The 25148-nt window shown below is 38.0% G+C and overlaps 1 protein-coding gene across 5 annotated transcripts in view; it reads right to left on the bottom strand.

Moving 5' to 3' along the window:
• Window positions 1-25148, bottom strand: part of cacnb2a (calcium channel, voltage-dependent, beta 2a) — a 58570-nt gene that overhangs the window by 30485 nt on the left and 2937 nt on the right. For 2 of the 5 annotated variants that reach the window (XM_055217707.2, XM_055217731.2), the window contains exon 1: window positions 480-1318. The exons of 2 other annotated variants lie outside the window; for them this stretch is intronic. In XM_055217707.2, coding sequence (XP_055073682.2) covers window positions 480-545 — 66 coding nt within the window. In that variant the 5' untranslated portion in view covers window positions 546-1318. Of the gene's footprint in view, window positions 1-479; window positions 1319-10603; window positions 10750-25148 lie in introns of those variants that run through there. One more of the 5 variants, XM_055217715.2, reaches the window with a different exon arrangement.

The raw sequence follows: 25148 nt of genomic DNA, 5'->3' as shown, positions 1-25148 counted from the left end.
GCAGCTGCTAATGACACGCTTGGTTTATAACTCAAAAATGAAATGACACAAACTGAATGCGACACACTAATCAATCTACCTCGATTATCTTGTTTTTGGAATCAAGATGTGCAAAAATTGAAAAACGATTAATTGCACAACCCTAAATGGCAGTGCCGTGGTTCCACAGTGCAGATTAAGGGGTGGTATTATTATACTAAGTTCCCCTTCTGACATCACACGGGGAGACACATTTGAATGCCCTATTTTTGCAAATGCTTGCAGAGAATGGTTTTCCAAAACTAAGTTACTGGGTTGATTTTTTCACACTTTCTAGATTGATAGAAGCACTGGGGACCCAATTATAGCACTTAAACATGGAATAAGTCAGATGTTCATGATATGTCCCCTTTAATTTTTAACACACAATAAATGAATGAATGAACACACAGTCACCTTCTCACACACACATGCAGTAAGTGAAGTTTACAGCATCTTACAGCGATGTTGTTCTTGACTCGACTCCCTGTTGCTCGTTTCAGCAGCCGAATCCAGGAGGCCTTCATCAGCCAATCAGGTTAGAGCATGTGCTCTTTTCACCATACCAACTGCTTCGATAAACTCTATCAACAATCAAACACCAAACAACGGCATCTACCGGAGCACACGTGAAAGTTACAGCCGGTCTACAGCGGCACGCACCTGAGAGCTGCTCGTGTGAAGAAGAACATTATCATTAAAGAGCTACAACTTCAATGAAAAGTCTGTGTTGGTTATCATACAGCAAACAGAGTCACAGTGGCTGAGCTACTGAAGCGTAAATTTAAAATATCTTGTAAAAGAAGTAGAGTTTAATCTCTGTAAACTGCTACCTAATGTCACTGTTATTGCTGGAGCTAATGATGTTAACAGCCGTAGCTGTGTGACTGCTGCTGATGCTGCGGTTGCTGTGGGGACGGAGAGGTCCGCTGCTGCGTCGCTGATGATGGAGTGTAATTCCACGTGCACGTGCTTGACCCCTGCGCATAGTGGACGATGACGGCTGCGGCGAACAGCGTGGATACTGAAGCTTGTGTGTTATGTTCTAGTAAATCCGGCTTCGGTAAAGCCCACCGCAGTGAGCCGGGCTGCCATGCTCACTGCTCTTCAGACACCAGCGCAGAGATGATGATGATGAAGACGCTGCTGCAGTGATTCGCTCATGCGTTCTCTCTATTCGACAGTTTCTGTTCTTCTGCTCATCTGTGTAAACATCACGCTCGTGAATATCAGCAGCGAGCTGTCGGTGAGCTCTGCAGTCTCTCTCTCTCTCTCTCCTTGTGTGTGTGTGTCAGCTTCTGTTCTGCTTTTTCTCCACACCTCTCTCTCTCTCTCTCTCTCTCTCTCTATCTCTCTGAGCCCCCCTCAGCCCTCTTCCTCCCTTTCGTCTCTCTGTATGTATGATTAATGTCTTTATGCTTGTGTTTGTGCAGAAGAAAGAACAAAAGATAAAGAATAAAATAAAGAATACATGAAAGAAGATAAAGAATAAATTATTAAAGAACTAAAGAACAAAAAGAGAACAAATACAAATATAATTTAAGAAATATCAAATACCACAGACAAACAAAAACAAAATAAGACATGAAATGGAATGGAAGTAACCGTCTTTTGGTTTGTTACGATTTGTGAATTTGCCAAGAAATACTTAATTCTACAATGAGCTGAACACACACACACACACACACACACATACACACACGCACACATACATGCATGCACACATGGGCATGCATGCACACACACACACACACACACACACACACACACATGCGGACACACACGCACACATACATGCATGCATGCACACAAACACACGCATGCACACAAACACACACGCATGCATGCACGTATGCACAAAAACACACACAGACACACACACAGACACACAAACACCCACGCATGCATGCACACATACATGCATCCACACGGGCATACATGGGCCCGCACGCACACATAAATGCATGTATGCACACAAACACACACGCATGCACACAAACACACACGCACACGCACACACACACACACACACACACACACACACACACACACACACACACACACACACGCATGCACACACACATGCACACAAACATACATACATGCATGCACAAAGGCACACATGGGCACGCACACACACACACGGACACGCACATGGGCACACACAGGTAATGTTGCTGTGACAGACACTCTGCAGGATTTGTAATAGTGAAGTGCTGACAGCAGCAATATTTTGAGTCACATTATAATCCATCAGCTGATGTTCTTCAGTCAGACTCTAAGAACTTATCTGTTAATACAGCTGAATGTGACTTTAGCCTGATTTATACTTTTTTGTCAGGCCTACGCTATTACCTCTAAGCATCACTTTTCCATTTATACTTCTGTGGCGGACGTACAACATTCCTTCTACGAATCACCTTTTTATTTATACTTCTGTTTGGATGTAGACCGCTAGTTGGCAAGATCGACAGGCATGTAACTGGTGTAACCTACAGTATCAAATAGCAGATCTATATTGCTGATTTTCTGACGGGAGAAAGGTGCAGGTCAGGCTATGACGTAGGGTATAAGTCTTTGCATTGGCTATGCCATACACTCAGCACAGAAGTATAAATTGGGCCTTAGTCTTCTAGCTCTAAAGCGGGTCAGCAAGTAAGTTTGGCATCGGGCCAAAAATGTCGCCACTACATGGCGGGCCACAACATAGTCAAGGGAGGTTGGCTCGGGGAATTTCCCTTATTTTTAAATGACGTTATTTATATTTGAATAAATTCCTTATCTTTTTATTGGTGCTGTAGGCTGTTTATATTGCACAAAACAGAAAGTTTGTATGAAAGTTGTATGAATTACCACTGTAGACTTAGATTTATACATCCCAACATTTACTAATTAACCTTTTCCAGTAATGAACAGTTCACCTTTGATGATTCTCCTCATAAACATCTTCATGTAAATGCATTTATTGGCATTTCAGTTGCATCTGTTTCATTCACGATAAAATACGCAAATGCAATCTCTGTCTCTGCTGACGTTTGTGGTCGACTGGACTGCCGGATTGGTGAAGTGTCCGACGTAAAAGTTCTTTCACTCCCCCCTCACCCTCACCCTCACCCTCACTGCAGCTGCCTGCTCTCATCTAAATTTTAGGCGAGGTGCATCTCAAACAAACCTATTCAGAACTTTACAAATGAATAGTGCTCAATTAAACATTACTGCAACAGGGTTATTGCACTTTAATCTAGAAAGCAATATCACTAAGAACAAAGTTATTAGGTGTGCTCAACTTTTACGTGGCGCTGCGCGGGGCAAAAACACGGGGGTAGTTGTAACACAGACTGTTTACATTGTTGCACAAGGTTGAACGTTTTGTTTTTCCTTTTTTTACACACTGCAAAAAGATGATCTCCCGCAAATTATTGTAAATGTATAATGTTTTTCCATAGAATTATTGATGAAAGAGTGTTTTGGTGGCATGTAAGTACATTTTTCATCATATGTTTTTTTTTCGGTTTCTAAGTTGGGTGTGTAAAGCCGAAAGTATACTAGGGACGTCCGCGTATGCGCGCCGTCCGCATGACGTCATTTTCGTCATCAGGAGGGTCCGCGGCCGGCCGCGCGGACCGTCCGGGTGCAGCCCAAAATTTGAGACCGCGCGGACAGTGCGCGTACAGTCCGCGTACGACAGCGCATGCGCGTCAAAATATTTAGACAGGACACTCCACTATAAACAATTATACAAAGGAAATAGACAGCATTTGCACACACACTATCGTTTTTCTTCTTTAACTTTTACTTCTTTTAAGAACAGAAAGCTGTGGAGCATGTTTGTTTGATTCCTGTTCTTTGTTATCTTGTTGTTTGTTCTAAACTGTGTTTGCAATGTTGGATCAGTTACTTTTCTTCACCTATCTTAATGTTTTAATGTACTGTAAATGTCTCCAAATCAGTGCTGCCCTGACAGCCTGTTAGACTAATAATTTGAATAAGAAATCATTTGTATTGCGAATAGTGTCGAACGCGGCCATCCGCGTGTAGCCGCGGGGACTATACTCGGAAAGCTGCGCGGACGCGTGCGCGCGCGAGCCGGACGCGAACGCGGAAAAAAAGTATACCCGGGCCTTAAGATACCAAATCCAGTGGTGTGTCATATTATGTGTCTTGTTGACTAAAACATAGCATCATTTTGAAATATGTCTGCAGCTCTTAGCAACTTTTTTGGTGGGCTTAAATATATTTTGACCCAGCGGGGTTAATTGTAACGCTGCTGTGTAACGCTAATGTAGCGCAATTCTTGTACACACAAATGATTGCTGGCTGCCAAAAAAAAAATGTGCCTGTCTTATCAAAAATCATGTGTCAAATTTATTTTTGTTCATATCTTTAATATTGATTGAATAAGGTCACATCAAAGATTGAAATCATAATGAAATGAATGGCTAAAATCAGACTTTGGTGCTCATTATCTCAGAATTTGATTTTTGAAACTGTAATATGATTATTACAGACTGGGTCACATATTAAAATGTTTTGTCATAATTGTGCTGCTTTTTCTCACAAATTTATCCATTTATAATTGAACTATTGTTAGAAAAGGGCTGGGTGAATGTACAGTATTGTTCAAAATAATAGCAGTACAATGTGACTAACCAGAATAATCAAGGTTTTTAGTATATTTTTTATTGCTACGTGGCAAACAAGTTACCAGTAGGTTCAGTAGATTCTCAGAAAACAAATGCGACCCAGCATTCATGATATGCACGCTCTTAAGGCTGTGCAATTGGGCAATTAGTTGAAAGGGGTGTGTTAAAAAAAATAGCAGTGTCTACCTTTGACTGGCCACTCCATAACATTAATTTTGTTGATTTGGAACCAAGACTTTGCCCGTTTACTAGTGTGTTTTGGGTCTTGTTGAAACAACCATTTCAAGGGCATGTCCTCTTCAGCATAGGGCAACATGACCTCTTCAAGTATTTTAACATATGCAAACTGATCCATGATCTCTGGTATGCGATAAATAGGCCCAACACCATAGTAGGAGAAACATGCCCATATCATGATGCTTGCACCTCCATGCTTCACTGTCTTCACTGTGTACTGTGGCTTGAATTCAGAGTTTGGGGGTCGTCTCACAAACTGCCTGTGGCCCTTGGACCCAAAAATAACAATTTTACTCTCATCAGTCCACAAAATGTTCCTCCATTTCTCTTTAGGCCAGTTGATGTGTTCTTTGGGGCAAATTGTAACCTCTTCTGCACATCCCTTTTTTTTAACAGAGGGACTTTGCGGGGGATTCTTAAAAATAGATTAGCTTCACACAGACGTCTTCTAACTGTCACAGTACTTACAGGTAACTCCAGACTGTCTTTCATCATCCTGGAGGTGATCATTGGCTGAGCCTTTGCCATTCTGGTTATTCTTCTATCCATTTTGATGGTTGTCTTCCGTTTTCTTCCACGTCTCTCTGGTTTTGCTCTCCATTTTAAGGCATTGGAGATCATTTTAGCTGAACAGCCTATAATTTTTTGTACCTCTTTATAGGTTTTCCCCTCTCCAATCAACTTTTTAATCAAAGTACGCTGTTCTCCTGAACAATGTCTTGAACGACCCATTTTCCTCAGCTTTCAAATGCATGTTCAACAAGTGTTGGCTTCATCCTTAAATAGGGGCCACCTGATTCACACCTGTTTCTTCACAAAATTGATGACCTCAGTGATTGAATGCCACACTGCTGTTTTTTTGAACACACCCCTTTCAACTAATTCAACTAATTGCCCAATTGCACAGCCTTAAGAGCGTGCATATCATGAATGCTGGGTCGCATTTGTTTTCTGAGAATCTACTGAACCTACTGGTAACTTGTTTGCCACGTAGCAATAAAAAATATACTACAAACCTTGATTATTCTGGTTAGTCACATTGTACTGCTATTATTTTGAACAAGACTGTATATATTATAGACAGATATATAAACAATATCCACTTCAAGTATATAGACAAAATAGTATGGAAATATTTGCCTGCAAACTTAATTTTTATCAAGTGTTACAACTAACCACCTGCCTATTACAATTAACCCCACTTATGGGGTAAGTTATAACGTTTGCACTTCTGTCACATTTGGTGTAAAAGAATGGTAAGTACTAGAAACAAACTTCAAATTTTCATTTGTAGAAGATGTGTGTGTTGCTTGTGTAACAATATAATTAATCAAACTCAAATATTTTTTGAATGATTGAGCCAAAACCAAAAAGCGTTAAGTTGTGCTCCGCTTTCCCCTACCGCGAGAAACATTTGTGAGTAAATTGTTGTTGTCATGACAGATTTATTTCAGAACCAACCGCTATAAAAATAATCTGTCTGCGGGCGCAGGCCAGATATTATTGCTGGTGGACCACTAGTGGCCAATGGGCCGTCTTTTGCCAAACACTGCTCTAAAGACTTTCTTACATTCAAACACACACAAATACACAGACACTGCAGTGGATAAACAGCAATACTCTACTCTACAGCCATCCATCACTCACAATAAAGAAACACAGAAAAAAACTAAAGGATATTGGACACAATCTGACTCACAGACACTGTCACAAAAAATCATAAATCATAAGATAAATGGACAGACAGATAGAAACACATACACACAGACAGACAGACACATACACAGACAGACAGACTAAGAGTACAAAAGGTACAAACCCCAAAGTAAACAATGACACGAGTTATCGTCTCCAACATGAATCTCTTTTCTTGGACTACAACAAACACACAGATTGTAGGCAACAGTTTACTTCCTGGGATTGGTGATGTAGACAAGACAAACATTATCATAATTCCTCCCCCAGACTCACAGCCTGTAAATGAACTCCTGTTAGCATTGCACTGTAAGCGAATCTTTCAAACATGGTAAGGAGCATCACATTTCCGGATCAATTGCTGCGTCCGAAACCGCCTACTTCCATACTATATAGTACGCGAAAAGCAGTAGGCGAGGCAAGTAGTATGTCCGAATACATAGTACCCGGATGACGTACTACTTCCGGTTAGATTTTGCAGTGTGCATACGATGGATATTTCACTATCCCATGATGCCCCGGGAGAGGAGTTATCCAACGAAGAAGACGACGCGTAGGCTGAATTCGCGCTGGAATGACATGATGTGATGTCGACATATGTCACGTGATGTAGCAACATGGCGGATGTACTATGTCAGAATCTCATTCATACTACCAGGATTCATACTATACAGTACCTACTGTTTTAATGGTAAGTAAATAGGTACTTCATCTCATTCAGTACATACTATACAGTATGCGGTTTCGGACGCAGCCAAAGAGTTTTGTACAAAATTAAAATGATGTTTAATAAACAAGGTTTGTGTGGAGCCGATCAGTCAATAAACACGGCTGGCTCTCGATCACTAATTAACATAACAACTCAGCACCAGCTCTATAAATAATCAAGACTCTTTACCCTCATTCTCCAGAATTATCGCAAACCAACCTCCACCCCATTCGCCTCACTACGTACATTCAGCTCAGCACCGGGGATAACCCGGGTCAGGGCACGCCGCAGGCCGCTTCTTCCCCGGTGAAGGGACGAACGTTCGGAACTTTGGGGAGTATTTCCCGAGCTCGGAACCCTCGCCCCGGGACAGCACGCCAAACACGCATATCAGCAGTCCCACTTTATTGTCAGTGAGGTGAACTCGTAAAGCGTTTGAGAAAAACAGGGATATCTGGAGCTACAAAAATGTACAGTAAATAATGTGTTTAGTGTTTTTTGAACCATAAACCACGCAAACACATTGAATTATACCAAATACACAAAATAACCTTGAATAAACCTCAAATGAAATAAGTGCACTTTAATGTTCATTCAAGAACTTTTTTAAGGGACAAATCAGATTCTACACTAAAAGATTATTCGAAAATATTAAAGGTCACGTTTTTTTAATCGCATTTTTCAGACTTTAGTTAGTGTGTAACGTTAGCATGGCTAACACCAGACGAATGAGACGTGGTCTGGGAACCATATGCTCATTTTCTCGTATTTGAGGCGTGGTTTACGAATGCCCAGAGCTGTTTATTGGGCGCTACGAATGTCTATCAAATGCATCTGTACGTAGCTCATAGCCAATCGTTTCAATTATACCAGATGACGTATTTAAAGCGACATGAATTCAAACATAAACAACTTTTATAGGTACGTGTGCACACAGCGGAAAGCTATACAACTAAACCGGTAGCAACACATTTTAGTGGAACTGTGGCAACCACAGTACAGGCATAATGACAATATGATATTAATAAATACCACTTACCATTTATAACTTAATTGTACTTCGTCGACGACGATGTCTAGCATGTTGGTCCTATAAAATTCCGTGGCTATCATGTCTTGCCATATCCAAACATCCTTCTTGGCTATGAAATTGTTTAAAAGCAAAAGTTGCTCTTTTTTTAAATAAACTTGCATTCAAAACTACTTAGAACACTATCTAAGGCTGCATGGAAAAGTAACTTTGCGTCTGCTGCCGTGATGGATAAACAAAACTGCTTCGGTACGTCGCATTGACGTCGCCATCCTCTTGCTGCCCCCTCCCCATTCTGTGATTGGTTTCCTATGGCGTTTATTGGGTGCTACGAATGTCTATCAAATGCGTCTTTATGTAGCTCATAGCCAATTGGTGTGTCGCATAGACGTCGTCATTGTTTTGCTGCCCTCCCCGTTCTGTGATTGGTTCCTTATTTCAGGGGCAAAAAAGGTCCAGTTTTCATGCTAGACTTCTAGCATGAATAAATTTGCGTGCAAGACAGCATGGGGAAACCCAGGCTAGTGTAATGTTGCTGTTAGAGCAAGTAATTGCAAAATGATAAAGCAATATATTTTCTTCAACATCACTTTTCAAAGCCTACAGTGAACAGCCGGTATGGAATACAGCCCTAACTCCGCCCACAGGAATACATCAGTCACCAGCTAGCTCAAACGGCTCTGCTAAGCTGCTTCACAACACACTAAACAAACTACACAATCAGAACTCATTACGTATTTCTGAAGGAGGCACAAGGAAGACATCAGACCGTTTTTAGGACAGTAAAAACAGCCCTATACAGACAAATAAATTGAACACGTTATATTGCGCACCGTAAAAACAGTCAAAGCTTATAAACACAAGAAAAATGTGACCTTTATATCTTGACTGTGATTGGTTATCATCAAATGTCACTCACTGGTTTCTCTAAATGAGGTTTGTTGTGTTATAGTGACAGCTGAGATCTCAATGTGCCCTGATGTTCTTGATGACACCAGAACATTTTGTGAACATTGTGAAAGAGGATTTCAAAGACAGAATCACAGGATTTCAATTTGACAACATGTAATGATTATAAAACACACATACTGAACAACAGTGCCCATAGGCAACACAATTATCTGACAGATCACAGAGAACTGGTGGACCACACACACACACACACACACACACACACACACACACACACACACACACACACACACACACACACACACACGCACACACATAGTGATTTTGTGGTTTGGATGAAAACGACAGACATCAATGAATACATCACAAATGTCCCAGCCAGGTTTATATAAGTGATTCATACGTGTTTCTGTTTTTCCTCTGACTCACTTCATGTATGAAACTGTTTTATTTTTCTGCAGAGATGTGACTCAGTATCTACAGTATATTCACTGTTAAAAGTGTTTACCAGCAATCCTCTTACATAAAGTACAAATACAGAATCTGTCTGTGATACACAACACAGTAAACACAACACAAAGCTGCAGGGTCGATGCTTTAAGATTGATCTATATATCTATCATCATGTTATCTGTCTGGTAACAGTAAGGACATCCTCACATTCTCTTCAGCACATTTAATTAAAACACTCACAGAACAACTTTGCACAAACTGTAAACCTAAAGTCTTTAAAAATACACATAAAACTAAAAAAAATGACTTCTGACATGCCTTTCCACATGATAGATCACAAAATATACTGCACACTTTTTATAAAATCATTTGAATTGAACGTACATCTTTCTTGTATATCTAGAACTATTTGAGTTATTCTGATCACTTTGTTTTCATGTCAGGATTAATTTACCCAAATACATTAAATGATTTTTCTTTGTGTGAACATGTCTGACCAAATCATGACACTGTGTTCATTTCTGGTTGAACTCTTTCTATAACAAAGAAGTGCTTTAGAAAAACACACTTTTTATGAAATCTACGTGACGTACTGTTAGTAAAGTATGTGCTCGGATTCAAACGCTCAACATTCACTCTTCATCATATCTGTGTACTGAGAAAGTAAGTATTCACTATCCAGTCTTTTCCAGATGTTAACACAGATGTTACATTAGTTCAGATCACTTACAGTACGCTAGATTCTCTGAGAAGGTCTGGAAACTTCAGGAAACGTTTTTCCACTCAGAAAAATTCCAGAAAGCAGCCATAACTTTTTTTCCTAAACCTTTTCTTCGTCATTTCAAAAGAGTAGAAAGGAAGTCTGGACACGCAGCTAAAAGTGATATAAATATATGCAGAACTTACCACATCAGATTCCTCGCTGGTTGAGAGGTACATGTCTATAAACATGTGTGTGTGTGTGTGTGTGTGTGAGAGAGAGAGAGAGAGAGAGAGACCGAGCGAGCGTCACTCCACCCAGTTACTCTATAAACACACACTCTCTCTGTGATGGGGTGTTTCCTGTACTCAGGGGCTCAAACTTTAAAGTCAACGGCTTGATGACATTTTGCATTCCCTCTCTTCCTAATGCAAGTCACTCCTCTTTACCCACAATTCTCTCTGTCTTTCCCACGCTTGGAGAAAAAACCTTTCCCCTTCAGGCCATACCATCAACAGACATCCACACAAACACATCTGTAACACACACACTTCCTTCCTGGTACCGGCACAGTCAGAAATATTTCTTTGTATTTACATAAAATTGTGATGTTACACCGATTGTAACATTTGTTGTCCTGATGTCTGTTTAAAAGAGTTGTCATCATTCAATATTGTACTGACATTCGAGTTTTGTTCATTCAGCTGTGTATGATGTATGTATTGATCTAAGCCCTGTCAATTCACTTCTGTTAGACTCTAAAGACACAACAACACACAATCATGGAAACAAAACTCATTATGCAAGAGCATCTATTGTTGAGTCTGGGACTCAGTTTGTTCTTCATCACTTGTGTAATTCAACATGAACTGCGTACTTAAACGGTCAATGACATTTAAACAATTGCATAGTTTTTAATCAAAGGATATCTATAATATTCCTTAATACCATTAAAGGTAAATTATTTGCACGAGTACTGCAAATTAAGTGAATTAATACAAAGTTATTGTTATCGTATGGAAGTGTGGATGCTTATAGAGGGTATGCATTGACGTCACTTTTCCACGTGACCACACGAGAGCTTGCCTTGTTGAGTGGCAAACGTTCAAAAAAATGGCTGGTTTTCATAGGGGCTGCTGCGAAAATGCCAGTAAAACTGACTATTATCAGCTTAAATTAAATTTAGTTGGACTTGATAGAAGAGGTGGACAATACTTAGTTACATTATTAGTTACATTAGTTACATTTTCCAAGCATCTGTGCTTTATTAGGATATTTGTATTGGGGAAAAATGTTATTTCACTACATTCCAAAGCATATAATCATACTGTGTATTCTTTAATATTGCATATTAAAATTTATTTAATACCTAATTACATTAAAATTGTTAATGTACTTCAATATTAAATGTAAAACAAACACGTGTATTTATGAAATGTAATAGAATAAAAATTATGATAATATGGTTTGGAATGTATGTTTTCCAAAGAAAAACACAGATAAAATACAAATACTTGAAAAAACCTTTTAAGTAGAAAGTAAAACCTCTGCTTGATAGTGACCCTAGCAACTTATCAACCCACCTGTGGTCTGTGGACGTTGGCATGCACGATCAATTTATTTCTCCTTTCGGTGTTTTTTGTCAGTCTGTAAAACGATAGGTCCGAAATTTTGTTAATCTGTTAGTACAGTCTATCACACAACAGCTTTTTCCCATTTCGAACCGTTTTCACCGTGTTTTCGTCGATATCACGCTGTACTCAAATGCTGCCGCTCTGTCTTTTGCCACTCAGTGGGCGTAACCGCAGTCCCTTTCTCCGATAGTGATGTCAATTGCATACCCTCTATTACGCCCCCTTTACAGCACTTTTGGGATTTCACGATATCATAATTTGAAATAAGGAGTAAAAGCAAAACTATCGGAAGACGCCATAGGGGAGAACCGGGGCAAAAGTAACAAAGAGCCCTGACTACATTTGCATTCCAAACTATGAAAGCATCTTTAGCACGCAACCCTTGACAGAGCTGACAAATATTGCGTTATTTCGTCATTGTTTTGCGCGTGTAGGTCCAGAAAGTGGTTTTCAAACATGATTTCAGTAAATTTTCTAATCTGGTCATTGTTTTCTTATAATGCATTTCATGTGTTACGGTACTTACAGCGCTGAGCGTTGAGACTTAAAAAATATTAAACTTTGAGTGAAAAGCTCAGCTCGTCAATGTCACTCACTCGGCCGTCCAGTCACAGTGAAGGAGGGGCGGGACAAATATCACAACAACCAACCGGCGCATCGTTCAACGACTGATAAACAAAGCAGAAGTATCTTAGCAATCAAAGCGCTCAGCTGAAAAAAGCTGGCAGTTGGCGTCCGCCTGGCGTTTCAGCGGCGGGTAAAAGCTTTGGTGTGCACACTAGAGGTCTTCTCAGGTCCAAAGAAATGGACCCAACCCGAAATAACCCGAATCACTTTATAGTAATACCCAACCCGACGTGCATGAATAATTTTTTTAAAAAGAAAGACCCAACACGAGACAAATCCGAGAAAATTAGACCCGACCTGAACTAGTGACTTTTTTAACGCGAAGTGTGTGCATTCTGCAGACAGAACAAAACTCTGGTGGCCTCACAACCAATTTGGTGAGCTGCTCCATTTGTTTTACTTTGTTATCTGACGACGACACCAAGGTTACCGCTAAAATGTACATTTAAAATTCATTGACAGGTCTGTCTCAACAAAAATTAACCTACCGCCAGCCACACAATGTCGCAAGCGCTCTTGGCAAACAGATGAGAGGTTTAAAAAGGACATTGGCGCACACACGCGAGAGAGTTCGGGTTTGTTCGGCAAAAACACATTCATTTAAAATTATCCCCGAGGTCCGATGCCGCTATTATTATTCCCGACCCGTGTCCGAGGCACACGTGAAACTTTTAGACCTGACTCCGATCGGGTCTTGGGTCGGACCTCGGGTTTTCGGATCTAAGTGGACCCGTGAAGACCTCTAGTGCACACCCCTAACACATTCTGAAGTTTGCCTTCTCAGAGTTTTTCCAAAATAAAAGTAAATCAAGTTTAAATATCAGGAGTTCCTGTCAAGACGAAAGTAGCACTTGTTACTTTTGTCCCGCTGCTAAAACTGTTGCATTATGTTAAATATTTATATTATTCTAATTTAATTTAAGTTTCATAGTGTTCATACTGTTAATTTTTTTTATCAATAATTCAAATTTGTACTGTCAGGATATTGTCATTTAATTATTTTTTGCAAAGATAAACAACAAAATATGTTTTGGTTTTGCAGTTCCATATTAACAAGGTCATAGTCATGTATATTTACTAAAAACAAGTGTAACACAAAAATCTATCTTGTTCAGTTGTGTTACTTTCATCCCAAAAGTAACAATGCATTACTTACAGTATAAATTTACTTAAGTTGTTCAAATTTCAACCTAGACCACACCTATGAGTAATTGATCACAGCTAACATAGCCTATATCTTTCTAAAACATTAGCTTTTAAAATGGCGTTTTTTCTTAAAATGGTGCTTTCGCTCCTGCTCTCCCCTAATTGAATATTGGTATCGGCACAGAAATTTTGTATCAGTGCATCCCTAATTATAACCCAATAATATTAATATGTAAACACTTTTAACACAGATTCTCATGATTAGTGTAACATTATAATATTTTTAATTCACATTATTATTCAGATAATGCAGAAATACCTTAAAGCCCTTTGGAGGAGAAACAATAACAACACTACAGTATCTACTCAAGGCTTTAAACAAACCAAACACATTCACATTCATGACATTCGTGGTTATTTACTGTCATGCATACACACATTCAGAAAAAGACACAAAACCTACAAACATCACAACTGTAAAAGACAACAGCGTCTTACCTTAACTTTCTTAGACATGCTTAGCGCGTCTCATAGTGTAAACAGAAGATGAGTTATATTACAGCTTGACTCTGATGAATAATGCAGGTGTTGGATTGAATGAACACAGGTAGTTTCTATTACAGATCTCAGGTTTGTTAAAAGGTACACCGACTATGAAGAATTGTATGCTTTAAAACTTTACTTGCATTCAACTACTAAAATAAATTGATAGAAACACATTAAATATTTTCATTACTTCATAAAACCCAACATGTAATACTCATTTTAACCGATGGAGGCTGCCATTATGTTTCGCGTTCTGAAATAAATGGCATGTAATGATTGTTGAGATATATTACTAGAGTTTATCTTCTCCAGTTTTTCAGTTGAGCATTTTGTATTTCACATTCAGACATTGTTACGTCTCTGATCGTCTTTATTTTAAACTTCTTTCATTAGTATGTTTCTCTATTATTTTTCCATTTATGTTACTCTCCATGAAAGGGTTGAACAGGTGACCTGATGCCTTTTATTAAAGGGGACATATGATGAAATGTGACTTTTTCCATGTTTAAGAGTTATATTTGCTTTAAATAAAATGCGAACCAAATAGCACCATATACTGTCTGTGTGTGTTTATAGCTCTCATTTTCTGTTTCACATTATTTTATATCAACTGATTGAAGACTTGTTCATCACGTTAACCTCGCTGTAGCGTTAACAGAACAGGTTTTATTCCAACTATTTGATGTCATGCATAATGTTACAAATACAGCTGTCTCATGATTTAAAGAAAACAGTTTTTTCTCATTTTCTCAAACTAAAAGCAACATAATGATGATCATGTGAATAGAAGAGATAAATGATGACAATTGAAGAACTCAGAAAAAAGCTGCTAAACAACACCTCCATCAAAAAAATAGATATAAAGATATTAACCAAATGCTCTTGGCACGGTATACGTTCATGAAATACTTTCACCTTAAATCTGCTTAATCCCGGCCTCAAGTCATTCAGAATATCCATTAAATCCTTACTTTTGGGGCGGTTACCCCAGCTCTATTTTTTGTGTGATTTTAATATGATTCTGGACGTGACTTAACAAAAATCACCATACTTTAATCAAAAATCAATGTTAAAACTTCCTTGAAGCTTAAGGAGAATGACACATTTAAAATTTTACAAATGTTTTTATTTACTACTCACGGAACGCCTGGAAGTGTTGTGAAGCATGACACTAAAATAAAAAATAACAAGAGACAGACAGAAATAAAAATAAAAATATATATATTTTGCCGATGTTGGTGCGACAGAGCCACTTTGTCCTCAGCCGGCATCTGTGCAAGGATGACGATGATGGGCCATTGTGAATGGCAGTGAGTGCTCCACCAAAGTGCCCAGAACCATTGCCTGAAAGTAAATTAAAATCATTAAAATATAACCTTGCAAACTATCATACATAGGACTAATATGATAAAACAACGTGTCTCCATACTGTATGGCTGATATGCAGTGAATATCAACATACATTTCTGTTCAATAATTATAATAATAATGCATTTTATATGTAGGGCTCTTTACATTGAATAAACAATCTCAAAGTCCTAGTGTTCATGATGTAAATTCAACTTACAACACAATGTAAAGATTTCATTGACAGACTTTGATGCAAAATGTAGCCCTTTATTATACAGAAATTTGCTGTTGGTGTATTAGCCTAGGACAAAACAATCTGGCGAGCGTGTTATCTAAACAGCCCTATGTTGTTAAAAATTACTGTTTACCAGGTATACAGCCACCAGGAATGAACGGGGCTAGGCTAAATCACATTCACAACGCGATGTACAAAGATTAAGTGCATGCATTTAAAAAAGATAGGTATGTATTAATTAGTTTAAGTTGAGGTAAGAACATAGTAAAATATTGAAAAACGGTGGGTTTTCCTTTAACATTACTCTCGCATCAGCTATTGTGTAAACATTTACCCACATCACGAATGACTGCCTGGCCTGTGCAAGCGCGCACGCCAGCCACCGTAATGAAGTTATTCAGGGTAACGTTAGCTCAGAATTCGAGTAGTAGCCGCATATCTCGGAACTCAGGGCAGAGCACCCGGGTAACGATAAGCCTAGCTAACAATCGTCCTGCTAAGTTAGCTAACATTAGTCATTTTGCTCGAAGCATAGGCAAACTTTATGCAAGGTCTACGTTTGTGCATTACTCGGCGTAGACTCGTTCCTAAAAATACAATATAAGCGGTAGCTAACGCTAATTTAAATCAAGCAAACAAATAGTTGTTGTTTTTGGTCCAAAAAAGTTGACTTACCTTGAATAAGATGGTTCCTTCACGTTAAAAGTGTCCATCAGACTCGCGTGGTAGCCAGGTGTGTCTCTCATCCAAAGGACCGCGCTCGCGCTGTCTTCAAGATTCTGAAGGAAGTGCTAAGCAGTGATGCCACAGTTACTTTGAAAAAGTAATCTGATTACTGATTACTGATTACTCCTTTAAAAAGTAACTAAGTTACTTTACAGATTACTTGATTTTAAAAGTAACTAAGTTAGATTACAAGTTACTTTGTTAGTTACATTCCAGTAGCTGCCAACACCCCCACTGCCTCAACATTAAAAATGACAACCGGTTTTGCCAACACTCACTTTATTGGAAGTGCATTTTTAAAAGTAACGTCAACAATGTATCTCCTGACATTTTTAGTTGAACTGTTGTGTTTTAAAAAACTAAAATATATATATATATATATATATATATATATATATATATATATATATATATATATATATATATATATATATATATATATATATATATATATATATATATATATATATATATATATATATATATATGAGTCTTTCTTGACTTCACTAAACATAAATAGGGGTGAGCAGGGGCCATTTTCAGAAAAACTTAATTTTAAAAGTTAATGTTTTAGACAGAGATATATTTTTGTTGTGGTCAATAACTCACAAGTGTGGTCTATCAAAACCAGCTGAAATTTTGAACAAATGTAAAACGACTTCTGTATAATTTCACTTTAAACAAGAGTAGTGAATTGTTACTTTTGACCTTGACAGCAGGGACGAAAGTAACACACAGGTGGGTCAAAAGTAACACAACAAAACATGATAGATTTTTGTGTTACACTTGTTTTTATTAAATATATATTACTATGATCTCTTTAATATGTAACTGCAAACTTATTTTGTCATTTATCTTTGTAAAAAATAATTAAATTACATTTTTATTTTAAATTTCAGTTTTATCAAATGTTTCAAAAGCAACCAACAGTACAAACTTAAATTGCTGAGACAAAAAAAAATTCAATAGTTTGAACACTATGAAAATAAATTAAATCAAATTAGAATAATATCATTTTTTTACCATATTATACACAGTATTAGCAGCGGGACAAAACTAACAAGTGTTACTTTTGACCCGACAGGATCTACTTACTCTATAAACTCGACTTACTTTTATTTTGAAAAACTGAGAAGTCTTCAGGATGTTATATACCTTGTAGATTTATCAGTATTGTAACACATGAAACGAGAAACACAACGCGTTGTAAGAAAAAAAGACCGCTTTTGGAATGTACTTATCATGGTTGAAAACACAGTTCTGGATCTACACGTGGAAATCGGTGAGTAAATAACGCGATATTTGTCAACTCTTTCAGAGGTTATGTGCTAATATGCTGTCATAGTGAGATTTAGATGTAATCAGGGCTCGGAGAAAATCGCTTTGTTACTTTCGTTCTTCAACTCTCCCACACTTACTGATTTTGCACTGAAGTCCAGCTTTTTGTTTTTGTAGCTGCATCTCTCTTCTCTCTCCATTGTACGTTGTTTACGTTTGTGTCGCTTACACATGACCGGAATTATCCTTGTGCTGAAAACGTGACTTGTCACGCACCTGACTTCACTTCCCGAGACGCAACAAGAAATATACAAGAAAATATATATTTTACTAAGGAAAATTTCAAAAATAGTAACGCACAGTGACTTGGATAAGTAACTTTAATCTGATTACTGGTTTGGAAATATTAACGCGTTAGATTACTCGTTACTAAAAAAAGTGGTAAAATTAGAGTAACGCGTTACTAAGTAACGCGTTACCGGCATCACTGGTGCTAAGATTACGATTGGCCCAGAGAAAAGCAAATGCCAAGATTCCGATTGGCCCAGAGAAGTGTCAATTATAAGAATTATCCAATAATGTTTGGCAATTCTAGCCCGCATGGCATTCAGATAAAGGGCAGCCTCCCGACCCCCCCTCACCACCTCAAAAAAAAAACTCTCCGGTTCTACGCGATTCACGTGAATGACCCAATTGACCAAGAAAACGGCGATTGTCGCCGAAAAGCGACAAGTTTGCAGGTCTGCTCATTCCCCGCCAGCCATTTTTTGAAAAGTTGACCGCCAGCATTTTTTGAGATTTTCCCAAAAGTTTCACAAAATGCCTTCTATAAATATATAAACATACAAATATATCAAATAAAAAAACAGACCCTCTGCTTTCAAACAAACAATAAACAAACAAACAAACAAAAACAGGGGAAAAAAACTTTCAATCTATATTTTTTCTCTGCTTAAAAACTCTTACTGTAATTATGGACATTTTTCTTTAAAAAAAAAAAACAAATTGTTTAGCAAAGGCTGAAAAAATTGCATTTTTGTGAAGGAATTTTGTTAGAGATCAAATTCACAACGATTATCAAAATGATACACAGAGTTTAAAATCAGTAAATAACATTTTGGCTTCATTTTTTTTCATAAGTTGGGTACGTGTAATTGCAGATTAACATAAAAAAAAAATTATGCAAATGTTTTCTCTTAATTGACAAGATAACTCGTCAATGGCTGGGAAAGAGTTACTAAAGGTCCTTTGTGAGTAATCGATGTGATTTTGTAAGAAAAATATCCATATTTTAAACTTTATAAACTAATAATAGCTTCTAGTAACAATGCCATCTTGGACTCACGCAATTCTTGAGAGTCACTGCACAACGTTGCCATTGCAACCACCGCTCACTACGCTAAAACTCTGTCCAAGATGGCGCCATTACCAGAAGATACACTGTAAAAAAAATCTGTAGAAATTACAATGTTATTGCAGCTGGGTTGCCGGTAAATTACCGTAGATTTAAATTTATGTTATTTAGTGGCAAGAGTTTGTTCAAAGTTGAATATATTTTAAATATTAACAAGTCTTTATCTTTACAGAATAAAACTATACAATAACAGCCTCATGCAAAGCATTCTGGGAACCAGAAATCATCATCAAACTTTTTCTGTTTTTTGCTTCAGATTTTGTTTCCCAGAATGTTTTGCTTGATGCTGTTTTTTTTTTAGTTTTACTCTGTAAAGACAAAGACTTGTAAATGTTAAATGTTCATTTAACTTTGAACAAAATGTTGCCAGTAATAACATAAATTTAAATCTACGGTAAGTTACCGGCAACCCAGCTGCAATTTCTACGGAATTTTTTTTACAGTATAGTTATTAGTTATAAATTTAAAATTTTGATGTTCTTCTTACAAAATTGCATCGATTAACTGCAGAAAACCTTTATTAACCCATTGGGGCCATGTGGATTACCTCTGTGAATTATAAGCTTGGAAAAGCAAGGACATTTACTAAAATAACTCCAAATATGCTCGTCTGAAAGATGATCGACATATGTTTCTCAGATTGCTTGAAGGTGAGTACATCATGGGCTCTTTTTTAATATTTGTACTGCAGTATCGCTTTAAGTCTTAAAATATGCTAATTTACAAGAAAACGTCAACTGCACTTAGAGATTTTTGCATCTGAGCTCTTCAGTTGCAACCAAAAATGAATGAATTTCCCCTGACATCAGTATTACACAGTAACAAAATGTTAAATAGTGAGAAGAGCTGGCACAACAAACACACAGTGATCACAATGACTTAATTCCCCAGGATATATATAAAACAACAACATGGACTCACCCAGGACACGCTCTTACTCTTGGGTGATTTATTCATGACAGCATGGAGCAGAGATGTTCAACCTCACGCTCGCTCCACTGATGAAGGATCATCAATAAAGTAAAGATGATCAGAAATGAGCGATCCGTACCACACCTGACCGTTAATCTGTACAGCGGTTCACCAAGAAGACTAAACTGAAAATCTCAGCATATGTAAAGAAAAGTATCAAAGAAGAAGAAAATCACAAATGAAAGAAGTCCTGCTGTCAGCACGCTCTTCTCCAAAGAAAACATCATCCCCATATATTCAGTTTAAATGTGAAGAAAAGATGAACACAATTTTCTCTCTCACTCTTTTGCTTCTCATTGACAATAAGCGTCAACCTGGAAGATTTTCACACTTAATATGAATATACCATTGAAAGCCACCAATCAGACGGCAGGTGTTTGATGGACACGCCCACAGGTGAGTTTATAGTGATTGTAATTCTGTAGGGTTGGGTTAACATACTGAGGGAGAGGATGGTTACTGCTTCACTCTCTCTCTCTCTCTCTCTCTCTCTCTCACACACACACACACAAACACAGATCAACCTTTTGTTGTCATGTTGAACACACGTTATTTATCATTCAGACCTCCCCTCTGCTCTGGTTTATCCTCCAGGGTCTCTGTGATCTCACTTGTTTTGCTCCTGAGGTTTGATGCAGTACAACAGTAAAGACAGAGAGAAAATTTGACTCTCTTAACATTCTTTATATTTGACCTATATGTTCACATTTTTCATAACCTGCAATACCATTAAAAAGTTTTGAAAAACGTATTCTTTATTTATCACTTTATGTATTGATCTATATTCATTTTTATTAATGCAAGGCCTCAAACACATTACAATGACCATGTTAACATGCACTCTCATAATGCGATTATAAAATAAATTTGGGCAATATTGTGATTATGTTTTACCTCATGTAAATACAATACTTCGATAAAATAATGTAAGAGAGGTTAACTCCAGTCATGTAAACATCTTGAGTTGCCATTAAGTTCTTACTTTGATTATTGAAAATAATCACATTATTGGTGTACATGTAACATAGTCGTGTAGCAGCAAAAAATAAATAAATAAATAAATAAATTTTGTTTCTTTATTTTAAAAATCCTATAGCAGACTCACAGTCCTTAGTAATGCATTCATCTTATCAGAATAAAGTATTTATTCCCTGCATTTCAAAGTTCAAGTTTGGTAAACTTTGACCTGCAAATTTGTATCACGTGATAGCAATCAGTAAATAATCAAATTTTGTACACCAATAATAAATGCAAGCATAACGGTTATAAAAATCCATGATGTGTATATGAATAATAATAAAAATAATTTAGCCCATGATATCATATCCGGTTGCTGCAACTGCAAGGGTCTACGTAGAAATTTTGCAAGCCGAAAGTTTGACCATGGCTTAACATTGCATTTGAATGTTTGCCTACATTTTGTTTATCAATATGTCAGTACAGTACAGTACGGCTCACACATCTCTGTAACTCTGATAGCAGATATCTCCTGCACGTGGCCCTCAGGGGTTGGTTGCACCAGCCAGATGTAAAAAAGTTGGTTGTAAGCCCTACGGCTTAGCTACATCCGACATGTGAAATATTTTACGCCTGTTGCACCATCTAAAAATCTAACTGAATGGAAAGGTTGTGCTGAATCTTTAGTTCAGATAATATGACAAGCATTTTGTTCTTCGCAAGGTTAAGCTGGAGATGGTGATCCTTTATCCAGAGTGAGATGTCCCTCAGGCATGCCAAGATGCGGGCAGAAACCGTGGGATCATCAGGGTGAAACAATACGTGGAGTTGAGTGTCGTCCGCAAAGCAGTGGTAGGAAAAGCCATGTTTTCGAATGACAGAACCCAGGGATGTCATGTATATCGAAAAGAGCAGCGGTCCAAGCACTGAGCCTTGAGTCACCCCGGTATTGAGACATTGGGGTTCGGAGATGTCACCTCTACAGGACACCCGAAATGACCTACCTGAGAGGTATGACTTGAACCATAGAAGCACTGTGTCAGAGACACCCATAGCCATGAGGGTTGACAGGAGGATGCGGTGAATGACAGATAGATCCAGTAAGATAAGCACAGATGATTTGGAGGCTGCCCTTTCATGCCTTAGGGCGTTAATGGCCGAGAGCAGCCCAGTCTCAGTGGAGTGACCGCTTCTAAACCAGACTGATTGATATCTAGGAGGTTATTTTGTGTGAAGAATGAGGAGAGCTCATTGGACACCACACATTCAAGAGTCTTGGCAATGAAGGGAAGAAGAGAAATGCGTCTGTAGTTATCTAGCAAAGCAGGATTTTTGAGTGTGGGTTTCTTCAGCTGCGGGGTAATCCGAGCCTCTTTAAATGCTACGGGGAAGGTACCAGTGGAAAGGGATGAAATGATAATGTGGGTGAGATCAGGGATAAGTGACTGAGGGATGGCCTGAAGGAGATGGGTGGGTATGGAATCTAGCGGGCAGGTAGTCGGATGGTTAGAAGCAAAGACCTTGGTAACATCCACTTTAGATAGGAGAGAGAAGGAGGGGAATGTCTCAGAGGTTTGAGCATGCGCAAGAAGCGGTGGCTCGGAGAACTGACTGCTGATAGTATTCATTTTTTTCACAAAGAAGGAAGCAAAATCATCAGCCGTTAAGTCGGATGAAGATGGGGGGGGCAGGGGGACAAAGAAGAGACAAAGAAGAGTAGAGAAGGTCTTGAAGTGAGTGTGAGAGTCAGGTGAGTTGTTTATCTTTGAATGATAGTATAGGGTCTTAGCAGAGGAGACATCCGTGGAGAAGGAGACAAGAAGAGACCGATAGAGACAGAGGTCAGAAAGATCTTTCAATCTGCGCCACTGCAGCGATAAGGTCTCGTCATATTTCATTTCTATTTTTGACATATAAAAAAGTCAAGACTTTGTACTTATGCCTACCCTTGACTAGACGTAAAATTTTGTCTCAGACATGCACTACGCCTAGATGGTGCAACCGGCCCAGATGAATAAATATTATCACAGAAAGGCTCTCTTCAGATATTACACACACGCTTATGTGTCATTCATTCAAACACTGTTTTGCACTTTTATATTCATAACACCTCTTTTCATAACACCACTTTTATATTCATATAACACCTCACTTCATCTGTGCGTCTCTCACAGCAAATGTTCTCTTCGGTTCTGTCCGGTTCTCAACATGTCCTTAAACAAATGACAAACCAAATGTTGTCTTAAAGCCTGCCAAAGATCTACATCAACTCTTTGCATTTCTCATAATGTAAAGAACATGGTTCACATTGAATAGAAAAGAATCAACATACATTTCTCCTGCATTTTCACAATCATACAGTAATTCCTGTGCATCAACAAAAATATTGTGTAGACAAATCTACTTGAAGTGCGTCACACAGGTCAGACACAACGCAATCATTAGACTCTGATGTCATCATCCGGAAGTCTCTGTGAGTCTTTCATCCCTTTGGGTATTGACAAGAATGTGTTAATACTGGCAAAGAGACCCAATCTCTCTCTCTCTCTCTCTCTCTCTCTCTCTCTCTCTCTCTCTCTCTCTCTCTCTCTCTCTTTCTCTCACACACACATCAGATGTCTGAAACCGAGTTCTTCAGTGAAAAATTAGTAAATGAAAATCACCTGAAGTGCAAGTCTTCAGATGTTGCATGATTGCTTTATGTGACTTTGTCAATTTAGGCTTTTACAAATAACAATCATACTTTTACCAGCTGAGTGTGACATCATTGACGTCCAAGTGTATTGATTCTAACAAGTCACAACCAATGACAGACCTGACAGTTTAAATATCCATAATGAGGAATGAGATTCATAACCTGCAATAAAGAACCCCACTGGGTGAAGATACTGAAGATCTCCTATTGGGTTCCACAGAAAACACAGCACGCATGTTGGGAAATAGATGATAGATAGAATAAAGACTAAATTAAAGAACTGTAAAAACGATGGCAAAGGACAAAAATATTGCAAATGTTATGTTGCAAACATAAAATTATATGTACTAGAATTATTATTGCACATAGTGAGTAAATAATTATAATACATTTTTTTTTTGTTCTGATGAACCTGAAGGAAGAGATTTTGATAAATGTTTGGTTTGTGAGCCCCATTCATTTTCATAGTATTCTTTTTCCTAATATGGAAGTGAATGGGGCTCACGGACGGTTTGATTACAAACATTTCTCAAAATATCTTCCTTCGTGTTTATCACAACAAAGAAATTTATTCAGGTTTTTAACAACATGAGAGTGAGTAAATGATGACAGAATTTTCATTTTTGGGTGAACTATCCCTTTAAGTGCTCTATATTCTGTCATGTATTAAGCTTTATAGGAAACATACATTCAGCTCGTTTTAAAAGAGAAAACATCTGTATTTAATTAGCTTAGATTTGTGTGTGCGTGTAAATGTCCTTCAACCCGGAAACCGTAGCAAAACGTTGCGCACCGGTTTGAACTTGAATGTGCCCCATTTGACGTTGTCTTTATCATGTGGTTCCACATCCTAGCAATGCCCCTGCTGTTAGTGCCTGTATCAAAAATTATGCATTTCTTTTTCTGTGCACAGCATTCAGTTTAACAATAACAAGCTGCACTGCTAGTAAATTTATAACTTGCCAAATCATAACTAAATGCAGTCCTGTCTCCATTTTCCTAGTGTGCCTTGTTTTATTTTTCTGTTACTAGATTACCAATACCAACGTCATTTGCTTGAACAACTCGATGGAAACGCACCCAATTCGCATTTGTTTGTTTTTCTTTTTTTTGCAAATTTTTAAAAGATTCGCTTCACGTTTGGAAACCCAGCTTCTCTCTCTTTCTCTCT

The sequence above is a fragment of the Misgurnus anguillicaudatus genome, chromosome 21 (genome assembly GCF_027580225.2).
Source record: "Misgurnus anguillicaudatus chromosome 21, ASM2758022v2, whole genome shotgun sequence".
Lineage (NCBI taxonomy): Eukaryota > Metazoa > Chordata > Actinopteri > Cypriniformes > Cobitidae > Misgurnus > Misgurnus anguillicaudatus.
The sequence above is the reverse complement of the archived record's forward strand: the minus strand, read 5'-3'. Positions and strand labels throughout refer to the sequence as shown.